The sequence below is a fragment of the Culex pipiens genome, chromosome 2 (genome assembly GCF_016801865.2).
Source record: "Culex pipiens pallens isolate TS chromosome 2, TS_CPP_V2, whole genome shotgun sequence".
NCBI classification, from domain to species: domain Eukaryota; kingdom Metazoa; phylum Arthropoda; class Insecta; order Diptera; family Culicidae; genus Culex; species Culex pipiens.
In genome coordinates, this window is record NC_068938.1 from 57,165,945 (window position 1) to 57,183,670 (window position 17,726).

The 17,726-nt window shown below is 39.9% G+C and overlaps 1 protein-coding gene and 1 pseudogene across 1 annotated transcript; one reads left to right on the plus strand and one right to left on the minus strand.

Moving 5' to 3' along the window:
- Window positions 1–317: 317 nt before the first annotated feature.
- LOC120421265 (proteasome subunit beta type-5-like) lies at window positions 318–1,038 on the minus strand (annotated as a pseudogene).
- A 1,014-nt stretch (window positions 1,039–2,052) lies between these two features.
- LOC120421259 (poly(A) polymerase gamma-like) lies at window positions 2,053–9,449 on the plus strand (the record flags this gene model as incomplete). The annotated part of the gene is made up of 4 exons (XM_052706912.1): window positions 2,053–2,658; window positions 7,340–7,468; window positions 7,529–7,744; window positions 8,366–9,449. Coding segments are annotated over 3 exons (915 nt in total), but the record flags the coding sequence as incomplete, so codon positions are not given.
- Window positions 9,450–17,726: the final 8,277 nt, after the last annotated feature.

Below are 17,726 nucleotides of genomic sequence, written 5' to 3' on the forward strand. Positions count from 1 at the left end.
GCTGGGCCGGATTGGCGTCGTTACCTGAGAAGAAGCTACGTTTAGCATCGGATTGATTAATGTTCTGACCGGCAATATGCTGTCGTGTAAAAAAGGTGTCAAACTAAAAAGTGACCCCGTTCGTTTGACAACAGTTGGTGTCAAACCATCGGGGTTTGAGTGTATATACAAGCACTGGTCCGCATTAAACGAGTTGACACAACCAGTCAGAAATCTTGCCCTGGAATTTGGGTTCCTACGTCCCAGAAGCAGAACCGTTTTCATTGCAACCGGAAACATCTTTTTTCCAACTTCGAAATAAAAAAAAAAAACAACCGAAAAATAAATATTTATTTCGCTTCATGTTGCTATTAGATACAATAATTACAAATGAACAAACTACTTTGCCCTCATTTACCAACAAAACTTCTAGTTTTTCTCGTCCTGGTCCTTGAAGTGCTGATCCATGCATTCCTGGTTGGAAATGTTGACCAACCCGGCTTGGTTTGATGTGGTAAACGCGCACGATGCCACCGGAGAACGCATTCCGCTTCGTCACTTGGTAGATGCCGCGCCGTGCCAGGTCCTGCCCATCCTTGTCTGGCAGGCCGCGGCAACCGAAATGCGTTCCTTGTTGAGCAGCTCGTAGATTTGGCACTCCTTGGCCAACACTCGATCCCAGTACACAAAATCGGCCGCAGAAACCGCCAACGTTTCCAACAGATTATCGACAACCTCATCGTCTGCGAACCGATGAACAGACCGCCGGTGGCAAGGGAATCCACCGCCAGAATAACCAACACCACCCTGGCACCGGAACCCGAGAGGAACCGCCAGCAACAAACTGTTTTCCAGGTTTTGACTGCCTAGTGCAATGTCCCGCTGGAAGGATTGATAGTCCACGGGGCCACCGGCCAGCAGCGAGCAGCTGGAGTGTTCGCAAACGTCGGCGAGAACCATTTTTCACCGAAATATCACAAAAAAAAATCAAATATTTCAGCTGCTGAACAACTTTTCCGGATTCGTCTTGCACACACACGGTTTGACAGTTTGCTCTGACAGAAGTTGTCAAAAAGTTGGAGAGAGCGAGAGAGAAACAAGAGAAAAATGAGCATAGAGTTATCTAAGGCCCATCTCACGCACACTAGCACCCCATTTGATTTGCTGGCGGGTACAAAATTTAACCTCAATCTTTTTCGTGTACATACACGCAATACATGCGCACGTAGATAACTCTATGATGGCAGCTGTCACGCGAGTGGTAAACTGCATTTAAAATGTATGGGGGAAATCATGAAAAATTAATTATTTAAATATCTATACTGCCCATGTTCGCATAAATGTCCCATATGCAAAAACAGCAAGCTGAGAAAAACGCATTTGAAGTTTGTCCCACACATAAGGCTACGTGTTAAGTTTTCACGGAAAAACTGGATTTCCTCCTGATTTATAGATCAAAGTACTGGATGTTATAGGCTTTTCGGAAAGAGCACACGATTTTAAACGAAACTGCATCATTAACTTAAAAGTGATGAAAATGCATATGGGACATTTATGCGATCAGGGGCAGTATATATATAAAAAATTTCGACGGTTTTGTTCGAACGCGAATCACTTCAGTACGGAGCGTCGGATCGAGGTGCTTTTTGTTGCGTTGGGTTCGTATAAGCCCAAGGAAGGTTCTTACGCCAAAAAGTTACAACTTTGGCCACTCTGGAACCGATTCCGGAAAATCTGCAGATTGTATGGGAAAAGTTACGTAAAATCAAATTTAGATCACAGGAGGCTGAAGAAGCAAAAAAGTTAAAAACGTCAACAAACGAAAAAAAAGGCAGAACGAAGTTTGTCGGGTAAGGCTTGTTTTGAATATAAATCAAAACTGAGGCTTGAAAAGTAGACGTAGTGATAGGTTATTTTTTTATCTACTTACCAGGAGAAATTTTACTCGTCTCCCTTGCATGGTTTCGGAGATTTTTGAAAAAAAAAAGCTGGCGCTGCGTTCGATCAAGCTGTGGGCGAAGAGTGAGTTGAGCTTTGGTTGGTATTTATCTTTTGGGGTTTTTGTTAATACATATTGGGGTGTTCTTCTTTTCACTGTTTTTTCTGTTTTCAGAGCATGGAATCTACTCCAACTCTTTGGGTTACTTTGGAGGTGTGTCGTGGGCTATGCTGGTGGCCAGGACGTGTCAGCTCCCGAATGTCGTCGCGGCCACGCAGGTGCACAAGTTCTTTCTGGTGTTTTCGCGCTGGAAGTGGCCCCAGCCGGTGTTCCTGAAGCGGCCGGACACCGTGAATCTGGGCTTTCAAGTGTGGGATCCGCGGGTGAACGTGCAGGACCGGTTCCACCTGATGCCGATCATCACGCCGGCATATCTGCAGCAAAACTCGACCTTCCACGTGTCTAGCTCGACGCGGAAGGTCATGCTGAACGAGTTCAACCGCGGCATGCAGATCACGGACGAAATCATGCTCGGCAAGGCCGGCTGGGACAAGCTGTTTGAGGCGCCGAGCTTCTTCTTCAAGTATCGCTACTTTATCGTACTGCTAGTGACCTCGAACAACACCGACGACCACCTCGAGTGGTGCGGACTGGTCGAGTCCAAGATCCGCTACCTAATCCAAAAACTGGAGCGAATCCTGCACATCAACCTGGCCCACGTCTGTCAGGATCTAACCCCTGTATGAAGACAACACAGGCAAGATAGATCAACTATAGTTCAGAGGTGGACGATGCAAGGGAAGACAGATCTGAGTTAGAGTGTAAGGCGGACGGACGCACGAGTGGTGGCGGCAATAAATGTAATTATTAGCCGCCAGTGAAATCTTTTATTTATATCCGTTTCTTCTCCCGACCAAGACTCTACATTGGCGACGAGGAGAAAAGTCAAGAAGTGTTTTGTGTGATTGTTTTGCGCCTTCAGGAATCAATCGAAATCGGTAAGACTACGGCATTTTTTACTGGAGGAGGAGGAGAAGTTGCAAAGTGACGGATGGTAAATATATTTATGTGTGTATGTGTTGGGTGTGCATATTGCAAGGTTGTGAACAAGAGATTGTATTCATAGGTGAGGGGCGACTTTCCTTATGGAGGTGTTAGTGGGAAGTATACAGAGACATAGGTGTAAGGTGAATGTAAACACCCAGTTGACGGAAGCGGTAAATTTCTTTTGTCCATGCACAGTTCTGCACACTCAGTCGTTTTTAGAAAAAGTTTATGAGCTGCTGCTGCTCTTCCCAGATTCACGACCTACACGCTGATGGGGAATCAATCAATCGTTGTTGTTTTTTGGTAGTGCTACTCAAATTAGGGTTTTGTCAAATAAGTCTGGCTTTAGTAATATAGTTCGCGGTATCTATTTTTTTTAACTAAGGGAGATTCGTAATATCTGGAACAACATGTGAAAAGGGGGCATGAGCATTTTTAGACAATTGTTGTATTTAATTGTTGGAGAGTTTTGAGGGGGATTTAGGTATGTTTTGTTATGTTACGAGTTGGCCGTTTGTTTCGTTCAAACCTTGGGGTTAACAGAAGCTTGAATGGAGTACCGGATTCGAGTTGTAAACAGACAGTTTTCCCATAAGGAATGTATTGTAGGAAAAAGAAAAATTGCTGGAATGTAATTGGTCCATTGGGTATATATTCGTCGCAGCACCAAACTAAAGTTCAGAACTCTTTTGTTACGCATTGGATGCGTAAGTATTTTGTCGAACAAAAGTGAGTAGTTTATAGTGCTGGATTTGGCTTTATTATGATTTTGGTCTGTTTTTCAATCAGATGTAAATCTTATATAAACATGATGGGTTAAGTAGATAGTAGTTGTTGGTAATTCTTAATTTCTGGCAGATTAAATGCGTGGTCGTTCGCTGTCCAGGCTAGGTAGATGGTAATGGTCATTTGGTCGTAATGGATGAAATTTATTGTTTTCAACGATCATCTAGTTTTGAAGGTTATGTTATTGCAGATTGGTTAAAGAACAGCACGATGGTTAGGATTCACATGTAGAAGACTCTCAGCAAACTATTTTATAATTAATCGATTGTGTTTGTTATGTTTCCTCTGTGAAAGTCATTGAGTGACAAGTAAATTGTGATTAGTGTGATATTAACCAGTTAGCTCATTACAGTTTATGATATGACACGTGTTTAGTGTTTAGTACCAATGAATGAACGAAAAGTGGATTAGTGTCACATATTAGTGTTCAAGCAGTGGTTCAAGTGTATAGTGTCTTAGGGTATTAGTGAGACGGTAATGAAATTACTGTCCAAACAAATTTCTATGAAAGGAGAAGGCTTGTGGATGTTCACTCATGCCTGGTGGAGAGATGGCTTGTGAATATCCACTGGAAGGCCTGTGGGGGAAGAGGCTTGGGAAGGTCCACTTTAAATGCTTGACGGAGAGATGGCTGTGGATGTTCCTTGGCCTGTTATAGAGAGGGCATGTGGATGTTCACTTATGCCTGGCGGAGAGACGGCCGTGAATGTCCACTGGAAGCCCTGAGGGGGAAGTGGCTTGTTAATGTCCACTCATGCCTGGCGGAGAGATGGCTTGTGGATATTCACTATACAGCCTGGGAAGGGGTTGGCTTAGTGCCGGGGTTGGCTTAGTGCCGAGGGAGGCTTAGTGCCGGGGGAGGCTTAGTGGCTTAGTGCCGGGGGAGGCTTAGTGCCGTTGGCTTAGTGCCGGGGGAGGCTTAGTGCCGAGGGAGGCTTAGTGCCGGGGGAGGCTTAGTGCCGTTGGCTTAGTGCCGAGGGAGGCTTAGTGCCGGGGGAGGCTTAGTGCCGGGGGAGGCTTAGTGCCGGGGGAGGCTTAGTGCCGAGGGAGGCTTAGTGCCGGGGGAGGCTTAGTGCCGGGGGAGGCTTAGTGCCGGGGGAGGCTTAGTGCCGTTCTCTTAGTGCCGAGGTTGGCTTAGTGCCGTTCGGCAAGATCGTATACACAATATATCGTATTAACAATAGAACTTGACTGTTACGAAATTCTAGTCCTGGATAAGTGTTTTACGAATGTTTCAGTGTCAAAAAAAAACAGAAGTGACGAAATTTCAGGAAAAAAGTGTGTTTGACAGGAAGAGTCTCAAGTGTTCAAGGGGGTGGTTGCCAAATTCTCATATGCAATGCGATATCAGTGGATCTTGTTCAAGATGGTGATAAGGAAATCTTTACTAAAATGTATGGCGTACGTATAAGGAAAAACGGAGATTGTGATTAATACAAGTGCGTGAAACGTCATAAAGCTCTAAAGAAAGGACGGTTTGCTACAGTTCTGTCTTGTTTGAGTAGGAGCTACTGGATACAATTCTGGATGTGTCGGTTTCTTTAAGGTTCGTTTCAACCTGGATGAACTTGATCAAAATGCAATCTGCTAGGGCTAGAGTCGTTGGCCGTTGTTGGGAGTTGGAAGGAGGAACCGTCGGCCGAGTGGAAGGAGGAGTTTTGCAATATGGATTTATGAACCAAGCAGATTGAGATTCAATTTGTATTGGTCTATCCACGATTATTTAGCTAGTGCGACGTTGTGGGAGTTTTGGTTGCTTTCTTGAATTATGTTTCATTACTCTCATGGATCTGTTTTGCAAAAATGGGGAAATCATCTTGCTCATAAATTCACCTAGGACGAAGTATGTATCCCTAAGAATTTTAACACGCGATGGCATCGTAGCAGGCGAGCTGAATTGTTAGTCAATCACTTTGAAAGGGGAGGATCATGGGTTCGATTTCCATCTGCTCTAGTCTTCCATCGGATGGAGAAATAAAATGTCGGTCCCGGTCGCAGTTGTTGTTGAAGAATTAGGCAGAGCAGTTTAACAAAAAGTCTTTATTCTTCGGAGGTTACAAGAAAAGAAAAAGATTTATCTGACAAACTAGAATGGCTTACTAAGATCTGTTTGTCGGTTGCCTAGAGCACCGTTAGCCGTAACTAGGGGCGTCCACTACACGGTTGCTTATCAACAGTTGTTGGGCCGCTAAGTCGTTCAGATGGAGGAGTCGTATCTCTGGTATAAGTACAGACAGCACACCAAACCAGACCTACTCCGGTTGGATCGCTGGTCGGTGGTTGGCCTCGCAATCCAAAGGGTCGTCAGGTCGAGTCGTGCTGTAGGTTCCTTGGAGTAAGTGAAGGTTTTGGGTGTTTTTCCGCATTCAAGCGAAGGCTCCTGATTTCAAACAGAAACTTGCAATAGAGATCACAAAAGACCTGTGGGTCGTTGTAGTAATTGTTTTTTCTTTCGCTGGATTCGCTGAAATGATCTATACTGGAAATTCGGAACTGGGACCCGTGTTGTAGGGGTAAGCGTGGTTGCCTCTCACCCAGTCGACCTGGGTTCGATCCCAGACGGTCTCGGTTTATCGGAAGAGATTTGACTGGCCACGCTTTCCGTCGGACGGGGAAGTAAATGTTGGCCCCGGTCTAACTTAGAGGTTAGGTCGTTAGCTCAGTCCAGGTGTAGGAGTCGTCTCCCTAGGTCCTGTCTCGGTGGAGTTGCTTGTAAGCAGTTGGACTCTCAATCCAAAGGTCGTCAGTTCGAATCCAGGGGTGGATGGAAGTTTAGGAAAAAAAAAAGGTTTGCAATAGTCTCAACAATCAAGCCTTCGGACACCTAGTTTCGAGTAGTTATCTCGCAATCGAGAACGCCAAGGCGGCAATGCTGTAGATCGAATAATTTGATTTATTGATTGGAAAATTCATTTATTGGCCTGTTGGAGGTCACTTTGAAATTATTTATTTCATTTAATAGATTGAAGGAGGGGTACATGGATCGGTCGGGAAAGTAAAGGATTCAGAGGATAAGGATGTGACCAGAATATGACGGCCAGCATAACTACAATGACAGGGGAGTATTCAATTCATGTTTCTGAGTTGTATGATTTCTTGTTATGTTTTCTTTTGTTTCAGTAAAATACAAATCACCAACGCCAATCAAAGGAGGAGCTAATGACATCTGGAGACTTATGTTTGGTTAATTTTAAAGTTAATGTTTCTATGTAATCAAAATTAATAACAGGAACAAAATCCACTCGTACGTTCCGATCCATGCAGAGTTAGGATAATTTCGATTTCTTATTGAATATTTTAGAAATAATATGTCAAACACTATTTTGAAGGAAGAGAGGGATGTCAGGATCTAACCCCTGTATGAAGACAACACAGGCAAGATAGATCAACTATAGTTCAGAGGTGGACGATGCAAGGGAAGACAGATCTGAGTTAGAGTGTAAGGCGGACGGACGCACGAGTGGTGGCGGCAATAAATGTAATTATTAGCCGCCAGTGAAATCTTTTATTTATATCCGTTTCTTCTCCCGACCAAGACTCTACAACGTCAACCCGAAGTGCTTCGAGCAGCATGAGTAAAACCAAAAGGACGACGGCGGCGAGTGCGCAGACAACACACTGCTCGCTCTAATTCATGGGGTCAGGAGGTCAGAGATCCTGAACGTGGACCTGACCGAAAGCATCCAGAACTTTACCGATGTTGTGCACAAACATGCGGTGCGTTGAGCGATTCTACAGCCAAAAAAACGCGTCTTTAACCGAGTTGTTTTCTGTCAGGTGCTCATCAAGGTCCTCGAGACGACACGCGACGGCACGAAGATCGAGGCGCGGCACGTCCGGCGGAAGCAGCTCAACCAGTACCTCGACTCGAACCTGCTCAAGCGGGAGCGCAAAATCAGCGACTCCTTCGCCGTCGCAAATGCGCAAACGACCTACTCAGAAGAAACTAGAAACTAGAGCGAAATTCGACGGGTTTTGATTCGCGGTGTTTCGGTGAGTGATCGTATCACTATGGCAGCGTTGGGTTTTTGGCCGCCGTGGATCTAGCAGTTTTGCTCCACAATGTTAACACATTATGGCCAGAACAGAACAGTGTTTCTAGACTGGTTGGACGAAATCACTGGTGTCGTGGCACCTGTGCCGATGTCGATTTCGACTCTCCGCTAGGTCAGCGACGAATGTCTCGAGTGTGACGAGCGGAAGTTATTAAATTCGTTTGGACCGCTCTCTACCATCGCACGTCGATCTTCACAGCGTCAGGTCAGTTAGATTGACCAGCGGAATTACGGTTCCGTTCTCTAGCATCAACGGAATCGGTGATGTGGAGGTGTAGTGGGATATTTTAAACAAATAGTGCGTTTTGTCCCGGCGAAATTAAGTTTCAGATCCTCTGCGAAAGTTATTCATTGTTTCGCATAATCTACACCAACCATCAAAGGAAACACAATCTTCAAAAAAGTTAGGGCTTGCTTTCTTTTGAATGCAGAATCTCTTTTTGCATTAAATTTCTAAATCAATTTATAAATAATTTATATTCAACGCAAAATAATATTTGCCTTGCGCGTTCTCTCTTTTCTCTTCTCTCGCTACGCTTCGTTACCTGCTCTCGCGCAGGCAAGCGCTTAGCGCAGGCAAAAACAGTCTGAAGTGAAACGTTTGTGCGGCTGGTCGTTGTTTACGTTTTGTGCGCAGGTATAATTTTCAAACAAATCATTTAATTTACCAGATACTTTGTTTATATTTTTCTTGTTGATCATTTCAGCGCCGTGGAGAACTTGATAAAAACGGAACAGCTGGTGCTGGAGAACTCGATCGGTGATCAAAAGAGATTTTGCCGCCGGCCGACAATATTGTTCCGCCGAGGATGCGACCAAGCGAACAAACGATTGGCATCAATCAATCTGCATAATCAGATAAGTACATATGATATTTTGAATATTATATTCAACTTGATACTTTGTGATTTTTTTCTTCTTACTTTTTCAGGTTTGGACGATTTTGGCAGTATGATCAACTAAACAGAATCAACATTCAACTAGAATTTAAGCCGCTAAAGTTCAAATATTATTGCTGTGAACCATCCGTCAAAAAGTGAACAATTCTGTAAAAAATAGGTAGGTAAAAAATGTAAGAAAAACTTTCAAAAACTATTTCAAAACTATTTCTCAAAAAGTGTAAATTTGTATGATAAACTTTAATTTAACATTTGAAAACTATTTCTGAAATAGTGAAACTGGGAAAAAATGTAGGATAAACCTTAAATAACCATATGAAAACTATTTCCAAAATAGTAGCGCTAGGTAAAAATAGCAAGAAAAACCCTAAAATACCATTTACACACCATTTCTGAAATAGTAGACGCAAGGTTAAAAATTGTAAGAAAAACCTTAAAATACTTTTTAAAAACCATTTCTCAAACAGTAAAAACCGAGAGAAAAAGGTCGCTTTTTCGCGAAAATTTACTTTATTTTTACCATTACACAAATGGTAATTTGACGAAACGTTGTTCGGGAATTTTTAAGGTTACCGTTGCTAACCACCCTCAATTCAGATGGTCGAACTTTATGAAAAATGGTAGGGTACCATTTCCGATATGGTATTTTTAAGGTTTTCCTACCATTTTTCAAATAGTGGTTACGATCTCTGAAATGGTGAGAAAACCATTTAACACAAAGTTTTTTTAAGGTTCTCGTTTATGCGGGTAAACATAAGAGGTTTGCTTATAAACAGGGTTACCAGGACAAAATTTGGAAAATCTGTCAAAGTATCGATCAAAAATCTAGAAAAATCTGGCAGACGAAAATCTAACAAATCTCAATGGTGAAGATGGGGGAGGATATGAATGATTTCAAAAGTTTGTAGAATTTAGATGTTTTAACTGTTTTAAGGCCTAAAAAAGGTATAATATACCGTTTATTAAAGAAAAACACATTTCAATATTATTGATTTTCAATCAAATTTGTTCATTTTTATCAAAAAGTTGTACAAAATGGGCATAAAGTGAAAAATCTGGCAAAATCTGTCAATATCTGGCACTGAGAAGGATAAATCTTTATTCTGGTTGAGACTTGAAAAATCTGGCATTCCCAGATTTATCTGGCAACCTGGCAACCCTGCTTATAAACATCACAAGTTATCGCGATTTTACGTTTTTCAAAACTTTTTTTCGTAAAATCGCGATTATTCGTGATGGTTATAAGCAAACCCCTTATGTTTATTTGTAATTTTTTTTTGTAATTGTCTGATCTACAACTTTGTAGAACATTGTTACACTCTGAAAAATAACCCTGCAAAGTTAGAAAAAACACGAAATTTTAAAATAAAAAAAATGTTCTAAATGAAAAAATGACCCTTCTGGGTCAATGTAGATTCGAAAAGTACATTAAATTTCCCTTAAAATGACATGTTCCAAAAAAAATTACAGTCGAGTAACGGAAAATGGCAGAGTTTTTAAAACTTTTTCAGTGTTTTTTTCGATGAAAAATACGTTTTTTCGGAATTCTGAGTACGCCATCAAATCGGGCGTCTAATTTTACATAAAAGTTCCTTTGACACCAAATTTCTATCTCATCACCGTTTCAGGCTACAAATTATTGAAAAACACCTCTTTTTTCGCATGTTCAAAAATGGAAGGGGTCGTACCGCCCCTCCGTCACAAGATATCAAAAAACGGACCTCGGATTCGTGATCAGGGACAAAAGTTACCCCTTAGGACAAAGTTTCACGCAAATCGAAGAGGGGTCGGGGCAACTGCTGTGGGAGTTGGCGGAGAGTTACCCATGGACAACTTTTTTTTTGTTTCATTATTTTCTCCGATACAGTTGTCCTCTTCTCTCTGTGTCGATACTAAAGGGACCGTTTTCCAATCTCTTATTTCTCGATAAACCTTACTGTTTCGAAGGGTTTGTAAGTCCATTCAACAGCATTCTTCGATAATATCATTCCATAACTTGATACCTTTCTGTCTCGACGGTCCCTTCTGTATCGCCGCAAAGAAGGAACTATTGCTTTTGAAGGAACTGACAGATCCAGTCAAAATGATCGAGGACTGTATTTACTTCTTTAAAAAATACTGAAGAATTGCAAAAAAACATGTTCAGGAATGCTCAGTTGTTTACACGTAAGTTTATAAGTTAGTCAGTGAATACAGTCCAAACTCAATTATTCAAAGATTCGATTATCCGAAGTTCGATTGTCCGATAAAAAATCGATTGCTTGAAGGTTGAAAGATTTACACCCAAAATTCAGAGTCGAGATAATCGTTCTCTCAAAATTTATTGAGGGCTCAGTGCCAAAATCGATAGAATAATGGTACCAACTCACACCATCATAACAAATGAGTTCATTCGTTAGTTGAATCAATAAATCTCCAACAAGTGTCATACATCGACTTCTGACTTCTCCTTGGTCACCAAGCTGTGGTGGCCGGGGCAGCTAAGTCATTGGATTGGTTTGTCAAAGGTCTCTGGTTCGATTCCCGTTGTCGACACTTTTGGTTTTTTGTTTGACGGATGAACTTTTTTTGCAAATGAACCTCGAGAGAATAGTTCTATCGCCCATCTCGAGCTGTGTTCTCTGCGTCCGTGAATGGTACCACTATTCTCTCGACTCGAGACCATCATTCTCTCGGACTAGCGCTGCCAGTTTTGGGTGTAGAATAATAAAAACATGAAAAAAAATGATTTCGTTTTTTTGTGTTGCTTTTAACATTCAATTCGAGTTTTGCGATTGCATTTTAGTCATAATTGAATAGTATATTGCCTATTAAGTTACAAAATGCATTTTTCAATATTAAATATTTCATCACTGCCATTTTGGATTTAAAAATTCACTTTATCTTAGTTTAAGGGTCCTTAGTCAAAATTAAGACAGCGAATTTTTTTTATCAGTTCGATTATCCGAAGATTCGTCCCCAGAAATTGTTCACTTTTTTGTAATAAAAATTAAAAATTGCTCTTAAAATAAATCATTTATCACAAATATCACCTTTTTTACTGTTTGATAAAAATACCTTAAATTGCTGAATAAGTCCGAAAAACTAAATAATTTTTTGTCCCTATTTCGGGTCTATCACTCCTAAGATCCGACCATCAATGTGCCTATTTGGTCGAAATTCCGAATCACGAAGCGATTTTTTTTGACGTACACGGCTCATATTCGCATTAATGTCCCATATACAAAAACATTAGACTGAGAAAACCGCAAGACAAGTTTGTCCCACACATAAGGCTACGTGTTAAGTTTTTACGAAACAACTGGGTTTCCTCGTGATTTATAGAATAAAGTCCTGGGTGTTTTAGACTTTTCTGAAAGAACACACGATCTTGAACCAAACTGCATCAATAACTCAAAAGCAGGCCCGTGATACCGACGTAGCTTGCTGAAGCCGCCACCAAATGTTAAGTGGCGCTGTTTCGGGATTAACATTTCAGAGGGTCACAAATCAAAATATAAACCCTATTTAATTTTTATTGAAAAAAATTCCTGTTGCTGCTCAGAATGATTCTTTTATGTCTAGCATCGGGTCTCAGGCAAAGCTTCCCAGCAGGTGTCTTTTTAAAATCCTCTGAAATGTCTTTCGCAAATTCTAATTTGGCCAATGAACTTACAGATCATCATAATGATAATTTAAATCTACAATTTGAGGCAGTTAAACCAATATGTGAGCTAAACCATGTTGTTGGGAAACCTTAAGAGCGAGTCCACGAACAGGGCATAGCCCATTGTTAGGGACGTCGTGGAGCTCTCCAATCTGCCTGGCATTCAGGGGTAGTTTAAACATATCTAACTAACATTTGGGCTAAATATGAGCACTACAACATTTGAACTTTGAAAAACCTAAAAAAAAAATTAAAAGAATCTGCGACTAAGGCAAATTTCAATTGAGCCTCAAAATTCTTAAACAGTGCTTAAAAAATGCTAAAAAATGAAGGGTGAAGCATCCCAATTGTTTAAATCTAACGGAAGTTATAAGTATTTTAGTGAAAAAATGCATTTTTCGACATTTAGACCTGGAGCTCATTGGCGACATGTAGGAATAGAAAAGTTGATTTTCAACCATTTATGCCTACTCTTTAAAAAATTAAAGTAAAAAAAATAAGAATCTGCTCTTGTCGGTTGCATTTGGATATGAACCTAATTTCCAATTAATGTGAATCGGCGATTTTTTTTTAAATTTTAGTTTAGTAAAGAATATAAATGAATAAATATAAACATTTTAATATATGTTATTCTGAAATTGGCTCAGGAATTCGAATTTGATATATCCATCTCCAAAAACTGGGATATCCGAGCAAAAATTTCCTCCTGAAACAATTCATTGTAACATTAAGTTTAGAGCTAGATAATACTCAAATCAACGTGCACTGAAAGCCCAACCATGGTTATTGCATCCATATTGTGGAGTTAAGTTGAGGCACGCACCGATGTATTTTGCTAAAAACAAACCGTACAAACTTGATTTGAATAAATTACGTTGTCAATTTTACGATGTCCAGTAGTGCATAGTAATTTTAACCCTCCAATACAGAAAAGATTATCATGATTTAGTATTCACTACCATGCAGTTACGAGGAAGCATGGTACATTTTACCACATTTGCGTTTTTTGAGTCAAACAAACCAACTTCTATGGTACCCCATGGTTTGAATGTGTTGGTAAATTTTCGATCAGAAAGCCTGCTATAAACAGCTGTTTTTAGACATAAAAGTTCAAATTTAGAAACTAATTTTGTTGTTTTGTGTCTATTCTAACTGAAACCAACAAAAAAATATCCAAATATTGTGCAAAAACATTGCTAAATTCACTTCCCAATTCGCCCCATGTGTCCCGATTGACCCCGGATAAAGGTACACATTTAACTTCATTTTAACTAACAAAACAAAAAATAAAGAAAAAAATAATTTTCGTCCTTTCGATTTTGCGCTCTTTTCGTTATGTTACTCCCCATCATTTTGACACTAGACACCAAAACTTTGGTACTTTTTAGGCTTCAGTGACATTGTATGCAGATGACAGCCGTAGCATCCCCGTGCTCAAAAGTGATGAAAATGCATATGGGACATTTATGCGATCAGGGGCAGTACAGTTCAGCCCTAAAAATTACGATCGCCAAACAGGATAAATCATTGCACAGTCCCATGACCTGGACCAGGACTAGGATAGTCCAGTAATCTTGGCATGTTGCGTTTCAATCGTCTTAATTTCCGCAGAGTAGGCTATTGCTAGTGTCCAATTAATGAAACAATCGATTCTGATCTGCCGTGACCGGTTTTAGGAGCCCCGGGGGAAGAATTTTCATCTTTGATCCAGTGAAAAGGGCATGATGCATGTCAAACTTAATGTTTTTCAAGTTATCCAAATTTTTCATTAAATTTTTATTTTTGCCTTAGGAATTGAGTCATGGAATACCCGTAATGTCGATTTTTTAGTGTCACCCTAATGTTTTATCATTTTCGTAATGAATGGCATAACATTTATGTGTTCTAAGAGTCTTCCATGTTCATAAATAAAACTAAAAATTGTGGATTTAATTTTCTGTTTTCGATGCTGTTTATAGCAGTTTTGCTGTCGGCCACGATTGTAGCTAATTATTTCACAATGCATCGACGTTGTTCAAGTTTTCCGTTGCCCCTCTTCCTTCTCTCTACAAAATATCTTTGTTTTCATTGTTGTGACCTTACCACCCCTAACCGCTGTGCGCTTGGCAAAGGAAAGGGAAACCAGCTAGAAAGGTCCTTTCAAAGTTTTTGTATGCTCAATTTTTGTATTGTTCCGCAATTCACAACTTCTCCCGGAACGGTCTGGGCCGTTTTGCAGTCGATGCATTTGAAGGTACACGCGGAAGTTTTTTTCTTCCCCCCTCCCCTGCAGGGCACAACTTTTCAGCTGGAAAATATAAGCTCAGCTCTCGGGGCTGTGTTTTCGTTTTAATGTTTCCGGTGCAATAGTTCAGCTTGCCGTGCCCTAGGTTGCAATCGCAATGCCAACATCATTGGCACATTTTTAGTCCTGGTTCAGGCCCTATGGGGTGAGTGGCTTTTTTTTATGCACAAATTTAGCGCCCATCAACGTTAGCCGGAAGTACCTGTTGGTAACGGCTGCTGATTTCAACGGCTAATGGTGAAACAGAGCGGTTTCGAGAAGCTATTTTTTGTTATGAATGGAGTGGAGTTGGTTTATTTAGAAGTTTGTTGGCATTGTTGAATTGTTTGCAGTTTATTTTGAGTTTTTTTTTCAATTTTTGTAAATTTCAACCCACATAATGTGTTTCAATGTTTTAATTAAATTCGATATGTTGTGTCCCTTGCAGATAATCCAATAAAACTTTCATGATCTTTTTTTTTTAAAATTGAGTAAAGGTCACAAAAAAGCTACATCGTCTTTTGCAATTTTAAATTTTATAAAAGTGATGTTACCGTGATGAAAAGAAGGGTCAATCATTCACTCTTTCAAATAACCGGATCAGCGGATATGGTACTAGTTCGATTACCGTCACGTTTCGTCAGTGTTGTCAGCATCCCAGGTTTACATGGAATGGGTTGGCGGCAAGATTCAAATCTACTGTGTACGTGTACAAAGCACTACAACGCCTGGCACACACAGACACACATTGTTGACTCGTCAAACATTCGCACGTACACTATAGGGTAGTGTGGGTGACATTGTTTAGATTAAAAAAAAATCAAGTTTGTATCAGTTTTGGGAAAATGGATTAGCAAGGATTTTTAAAATAAGTTTTTTTTTTAAACTCAAAATTGCATTTTTACTACATACCCCTATTTCAAAGGAGAAGGGTAGGTGCATTCAAGTGTTGCACAAAAAAGGAAGCATCACTAACATGTTAATCTCATCATCACCACGCGGCTTTCACACGACAGCTTGATCTCGTACCTCGAGTGACAAAATGTTTGTGATGCAGCATGGCAGCGACTGAAGCTGCTTGATATTTTACACTGCACCGGGGATGTGCAACAATGTGGAAAATGCATCGCAATGTAAAAGTGTTGCCTGCTCCACTTTTTTTTGCTCCTGGTCTATTTCTAGTTGTTGACACTTTATCTGCTCGGGGTGTAGGATGTATGATGCTCCTGTTTGTGATTAGTAACTTGTCAACGGTGATGATGAAGTTGTCAAAGCCAACAAAGAAACCATTTTATTGGAGTTTGATGGATTGCATTTGTCAAACAATGCTGTTAAAATTTTGTCTGAGCTTACTTTTTATTGCACTTTTTACTTGTTATTTAAGTTTAAGGAACCCATTGATAATCCTATTGTTTGATCATGCACGGAGATGTTTATTAAAGCAACTCGATCCATTATTGGCTAAATTTTTGTCCTGACCAATTATTTGGTTTGATAAGTTTGACAAACTGAAAAAATATCTGCAGAAGCTTCAATGCCAACTTCTACCTGGGTAATTCTCTACCAACTCACACGAAATCGGGAAAAGTTGCCCCGACCCCTCTTCGATTTGCGTGAAACTTTGTCCTAAGGGGTAACTTTTGTCCCTGATCACGAATCCGCGGTCCGTTTTTTTATATCTCGTGACGGAGGGGCGGTACGACCCCTTCCATTTTTGAACATGCGAAAAAAGAGGTGTTTTTCAATAATTTGCAGCATGAAACGGTGATGAGATAGAAATTTTGTGTCAAAGGGACTTTTATGTAAAATTAGACGCCCGATTTGATGGCGTACTCAGAATTCCGAAAAAACTTATTTTTCATCGAAAAAAACACTAAAAAAGCTTTAAAAATTCTCCCATTTTCCGTTACTCGACTGTAAAAATTTTTGGAACATGTCATTTTAAGGGAAATTTAATGTTCTTTTTGAATCTACATTGACTCAGAAGGGTCATTTTTCATTTAGAACAAAAATTTTCATTTTGAAGTTTCGTGTATTTTCTTACTTTGCAGGGTTATTTTTTAGAGTGTAACAATGTTCTACAAAGTTGTAGAGCAGACAATTACAAAAAAATTGATATATAGACATAAAAGGTTTGCTTATAAACATCACGAGTTATCGCGATTTTACGAAAAAAAGTTTTGAAAAAGTAACTTTTTGCGTTTCTCTTTGTTTCGTCGTCCGTGTCTGTCACGGGTGACCATGAACGGTCATGATCGATGACGACCAACTTTTTCTAAACTTTTTTTCGTAAAATCGCGATAACTCGTGATGTTTATAAGCAAACCTTTTATGTCTATATATCAATTTTTTTGTAATTGTCTGCTCTACAACTTTGTAGAACATTGTTACACTCTAAAAAATAACCCTGCAAAGTAAGAAAATACACGAAATTTCAAAATGAAAAATTTTGTTCTAAATGAAAAATGACCCTTCTGAGTCAATGTAGATTCAAAAAGAACATTAAATTTCCCTTAAAATGACATGTTCCAAAAATTTTTACAGTCGAGTAACGGAAAATGGGAGAATTTTTAAAGCTTTTTTAGTGTTTTTTTCGATGAAAAATAAGTTTTTTCGGAATTCTGAGTACGTCATCAAATCGGGCGTCTAATTTTACATAAAAGACCCTTTGACACAAAATTTATATCTCATCACCGTTTCAGGCTGCAAATTATTGAAAAACACCTCTTTTTTCGCATGTTCAAAAATGGAAGGGGTCGTACCGCCCCTCCGTCACGAGATATCAAAAAACGGACCGCGGATTCGTGATCAGGGACAAAAGTTACCCCTTAGGACAAAGTTTCACGCAAATCGAAGAGGGGTCGGGGCAACTGCTGTGTGAGTTGGCGGAGAATTACCCACCTATGACTTAAGAATTTTGAAAGTCAGGGACAAATGCTTTGAGTTATTTCATGTTTTCAAGTTACGTTCTAAAAATCAATCGACATTTAATATTTATATTTGTATGAAACTTAGTCCATTTTTTCCAAAAAATTGTCTAAATAAGCTATTCGCCATGCAAATGAAAGGCTTTGGATATAAAGTGCATATATATTTTTTAAATCTGTATTTT